The 5,397-nt window shown below is 47.5% G+C and overlaps 1 protein-coding gene across 1 annotated transcript in view; it reads left to right on the plus strand.

The window, feature by feature from the left end:
• ZBTB8B (zinc finger and BTB domain containing 8B) overlaps window positions 1–5,397 on the plus strand; it is a 26,810-nt gene that overhangs the window by 9,324 nt on the left and 12,089 nt on the right. The window contains exon 2 of the mRNA XM_017884428.1: window positions 88–1,119. Within this exon, the coding sequence (XP_017739917.1) occupies window positions 129–1,119 (991 nt within the window). The 5' untranslated portion in view covers window positions 88–128. The remainder of the gene's footprint in view (window positions 1–87; window positions 1,120–5,397) is intronic.

Consider the following 5,397-nt stretch of genomic DNA (forward strand, 5'->3'; position numbering starts at 1 on the left):
AAAAAAAAAAAAAAAAAAAAAAAAAAAAAAAAAATCGTATTTGTAGAGGTTGAGATTTGTGAATTAACTTAAGAAAAATCTTGACAGAGATACAGGTTTCCTCTGGAGCAGCAGCAGCTGGCGGAGCAATGGAGATGCAATCCTATTATGCCAAGCTTTTGGGGGAGCTGAATGAACAGAGAAAGAGGGACTTTTTCTGTGACTGCAGCATCATTGTGGAAGGGCGGATCTTCAAGGCCCACAGGAACATTTTGTTTGCTAACAGCGGTTACTTCCGAGCCCTGCTCATTCACTATATCCAGGACAGCGGGCGGCATAGCACCGCCTCCTTGGACATTGTCACCTCTGATGCCTTCTCCATTATCTTAGATTTCCTCTATTCTGGGAAGTTGGATTTGTGTGGGGAGAATGTGATTGAAGTGATGTCGGCTGCCAGCTACCTGCAGATGAATGATGTGGTGAACTTCTGCAAGACATACATTAGGTCATCCCTCGACATTTGCCGAAAGATGGAGAAGGAGGCTGCTGTGGCTGCAGCAGTGGCGGCAGCAGCGGCGGCGGCTGCAGCGGCGGCGGCAGCGGCGGCTCATCAGGTTGACAGTGGAAGCCCCAGTTCAGGCCGGGAGGGTACCTCCTGTGGTACCAAGAGCTTGGTCTCCTCTCCAGCGGCGGGAGAAAAGAGCGTGGACTGCTTGAGAGAGTCCCCTTGCGGTGACTGCGGAGACTGCCACCCCTTGGAACTGGTGGTGAAAGACAGCCTTGTCGGTGGCTCGGCTGACAGCGACCTCTCTACTCCACCCAAACGGATAGAGCCCAAGGTGGAATTTGATGCTGACGAAGTGGAGGTGGACGTTGGTGAACAGCTGCAGCAGTATGCTGCCCCGCTGAACCTGGCCCACGTGGAGGAGGCCTTGCCCAGCGGCCAGACCGTTGACTTGGCTTACAGCAACTACCACGTGAAGCAGTTCTTGGAGGCGCTCTTGCGCAACAGTGCTGCCCCGAGCAAGGATGATGCGGACCATCACTTTTCTCGGAGTTTGGAGGGAAGACCAGAAGGTGCAGGGGTAGCCATGAGTTCCATGATGGATGTCCAGGCTGACTGGTATGGAGAGGACTCAGGTGAGTTCCCTTAGCATTCATCAGCCCTGTCAGTCATTTAGTACACACTGTCTGTGCCTTGTGTTCTCCCATCATCATGATCATTATCACCATCATCATTGTCACTACCAGCATCATCAGTACCATCATCACCAGTACCATAATCATCAGTATCATCATCACTAGTATTATCATCATCATTACCATCATCACCAGTACTATCATCACCAGTACCATCATCATCAGTACCATCGTCATCACTACAATCATCACCAGTATCACCATCTCATTACGATCATCATCAGTCACCATTACTGCCACCACCACCACCAATATGCATTAATTGAGCACCTGCTGCATGCAGGGCATTGTTTCTTCGTGTATGTTTGTGTTTTACCTCTACAACTAGAGTGTAAGCATGTTGGGGGCAGTTTGGAGACATGGGAGGAACCCACTCTCTTCCACTGACTGGCAGTGGGACCTTGGTTAAATCACTGAATCTCTTTGAGTCTGTTTTGTCATCTGTAAAATGGGGATAATCATCCCTGCCCTGCCTCTCTCACAGGTAACGGTTGTGAGGATCAAATAAGAGAGTTTTCAGAACTTTTTCTCACGTATCATCTTAGATTTCCTCTATTCTGGGAGGTTGGTTTTGTGTGGGGAGAATGTGATTGAAGTGATGTCCAGAGATATATGCTCCAGAGATTTATACTTCTCTGTGTCAGCCAAGGTGCTTGGCATAGAATAGGCACCCAGCCTGGTGTGTTTGATGATGCCATCTACTTGAGACTATTTGACTGACTGATTGATTGATTGATTGATTGAGACAGGGTCTTGCTCTGACACCCAGACTGGAGTGCAGCGGTGCAATCTCAGCTCACTGCAATCTCTGCCTCCCAGGTTCAAGTGATTCTCATGCCTCAGCCTCCCGAGTAGCTAGGATTACCGTAGGCGCATACCACCATGCCCAGTATTTTTAGTAGAGGCGGGGTTTCACCATGTTGGTCAGACTGGTCTCAAACTCCTGACCTCAAGTGATCTTCCCGCCTTGGCCTCCCAAAGTGCTGGGATTACGGGCGTGAGCCACTGTGCCCGGCCGACTTGAGACTATTTTAGTGCCAGTGTTTGACTTCATGTGAGCTATTTTTTTACATCCTTTGGTAGGCGTTTGCGTTTTAAGAGAACCTGGTTGTTTCTTTGAACAGTTCTGAGAGTTGAGATAATATGGTTAACTCCTCTTAACAGGTGAGGTAATTGTGTTGCAAGGCATCTTGTAGGAGACAAATATAAACTTGGCTGCCACCTTACTGACGAAACGTGGCTTCCAGAACCTCAAGCCATGGCTGGGTGCAGCTGCACGCACCTGTAATCTCAGTTACTTGGGAGGCTGAGGCAGGAGAATAGCTGCAGTGAGCTAAGATCGTGCCACCACGCTCCAGCCTGGGTGACAGAGCGAGACTCCCTGCCAAAAAAAAAAAGAAAGAAAGAAAAGAAAAGAAAAAAACAGAACCTCAAGCCAAGAAATTTATGAATTGCAGTCTGGCAGTGAAATATTGAGTAGTGAAGGTCTTTTCCTTTTTTTAGCTTCTAATTCTCTGGTTGAAGTGAAAGTCTTTTAAATAAAGGGAGATCAGCTATTTTTATTCATTACTAAATGGCTGTCTTGAGACTTTTTTTTTCTTTGGAGACAGGGTCTCGCTGTGTTGCCCAGACTAGAGTGCAGTGGCACAATCACAGCTCACCGCAGCCTTGACCTCCCGAGCTTGAGTGATCCTCCCACATCAGCATCCCAAGTAGCTGGGGCTACAGGCATACACCACCACACCCAGCTAATTTTTTGTATATTTGATTTATAACAGAGACGAGGTCTCCCTATGTTGCTCAGGTTGGTCTCAAACTCCTGGGCTCAAGTGATCCTCCCACCTCAGCCTCTCAAAGTGCTGGGATTACAGGTGTGAGCCATTGTGCCTGGCCTGTCTTGCAAATTTTTAATTTCTGGGGATTTTTTGTTTTGTTTTGTTTTTGAGGCAGAGTCTCACTCTGTTGCCCAGGCTGGAGTGCAGTGGTGCAATCTCAGCTCACTGCAACCTCTGCCACCTGGGTTTAAGCGAATCTCCTGCCTCAGCCTCCCGAGTAGCTGGGATTACAGGCATGTGTCACCATGCCCGGCTAATTTTTGTAGTTTTAGTAGAGATGAGGTTTCACCATGTTAGCCAGGCTGGTCTTGAACTACTGACCTCAGGTGATCCCGCTGCCTCAGCCTCTCAAAGTGCTNGTACCATAATCATCAGTATCATCATCACTAGTATTATCATCATCATTACCATCATCACCAGTACTATCATCACCAGTACCATCATCATCAGTACCATCGTCATCACTACAATCATCACCAGTATCACCATCTCATTACGATCATCATCAGTCACCATTACTGCCACCACCACCACCAATATGCATTAATTGAGCACCTGCTGCATGCAGGGCATTGTTTCTTCGTGTATGTTTGTGTTTTACCTCTACAACTAGAGTGTAAGCATGTTGGGGCAGTTTGGAGACATGGGAGGAACCCACTCTCTTCCACTGACTGGCAGTGGGACCTTGGTTAAATCACTGAATCTCTTTGAGTCTGTTTTGTCATCTGTAAAATGGGGATAATCATCCCTGCCCTGCCTCTCTCACAGGTAACGGTTGTGAGGATCAAATAAGAGAGTTTTCAGAACTTTTCTCACGTATCATCTTAGATTTCCTCTATTCTGGGAGGTTGGTTTTGTGTGGGGAGAATGTGATTGAAGTGATGTCCAGAGATATATGCTCCAGAGATTTATACTTCTCTGTGTCAGCCAAGGTGCTTGGCATAGAATAGGCACCCAGCCTGGTGTGTTTGATGATGCCATCTACTTGAGACTATTTGACTGACTGATTGATTGATTGATTGATTGAGACAGGGTCTTGCTCTGACACCCAGACTGGAGTGCAGCGGTGCAATCTCAGCTCACTGCAATCTCTGCCTCCCAGGTTCAAGTGATTCTCATGCCTCAGCCTCCCGAGTAGCTAGGATTACCGTAGGCGCATACCACCATGCCCAGTATTTTAGTAGAGGCGGGGTTTCACCATGTTGGTCAGGCTGGTCTCAAACTCCTGACCTCAAGTGATCTTCCCGCCTTGGCCTCCCAAAGTGCTGGGATTACGGGCGTGAGCCACTGTGCCCGGCCGACTTGAGACTATTTTAGTGCCAGTGTTTGACTTCATGTGAGCTATTTTTTTACATCCTTTGGTAGGCGTTTGCGTTTTAAGAGAACCTGGTTGTTTCTTTGAACAGTTCTGAGAGTTGAGATAATATGGTTAACTCCTCTTAACAGGTGAGGTAATTGTGTTGCAAGGCATCTTGTAGGAGACAAATATAAACTTGGCTGCCACCTTACTGACGAAACGTGGCTTCCAGAACCTCAAGCCATGGCTGGGTGCAGCTGCACGCACCTGTAATCTCAGTTACTTGGGAGGCTGAGGCAGGAGAATAGCTGCAGTGAGCTAAGATCGTGCCACCACGCTCCAGCCTGGGTGACAGAGCGAGACTCCCTGCCAAAAAAAAAAAGAAAGAAAGAAAAGAAAAGAAAAAAACAGAACCTCAAGCCAAGAAATTTATGAATTGCAGTCTGGCAGTGAAATATTGAGTAGTGAAGGTCTTTTCCTTTTTTTAGCTTCTAATTCTCTGGTTGAAGTGAAAGTCTTTTAAATAAAGGGAGATCAGCTATTTTATTCATTACTAAATGGCTGTCTTGAGACTTTTTTTTTCTTTGGAGACAGGGTCTCGCTGTGTTGCCCAGACTAGAGTGCAGTGGCACAATCACAGCTCACCGCAGCCTTGACCTCCCGAGCTTGAGTGATCCTCCCACATCAGCATCCCAAGTAGCTGGGGCTACAGGCATACACCACCACACCCAGCTAATTTTTTGTATATTTGATTTATAACAGAGACGAGGTCTCCCTATGTTGCTCAGGTTGGTCTCAAACTCCTGGGCTCAAGTGATCCTCCCACCTCAGCCTCTCAAAGTGCTGGGATTACAGGTGTGAGCCATTGTGCCTGGCCTGTCTTGCAAATTTTAATTTCTGGGGATTTTTTGTTTTGTTTTGTTTTGAGGCAGAGTCTCACTCTGTTGCCCAGGCTGGAGTGCAGTGGTGCAATCTCAGCTCACTGCAACCTCTGCCACCTGGGTTTAAGCGAATCTCCTGCCTCAGCCTCCCGAGTAGCTGGGATTACAGGCATGTGTCACCATGCCCGGCTAATTTTGTAGTTTT

Source organism: Rhinopithecus bieti, unplaced genomic scaffold (genome assembly GCF_001698545.2).
Source record: "Rhinopithecus bieti isolate Rb0 unplaced genomic scaffold, ASM169854v2 scaffold_13029, whole genome shotgun sequence".
Taxonomy (NCBI): domain Eukaryota; kingdom Metazoa; phylum Chordata; class Mammalia; order Primates; family Cercopithecidae; genus Rhinopithecus; species Rhinopithecus bieti.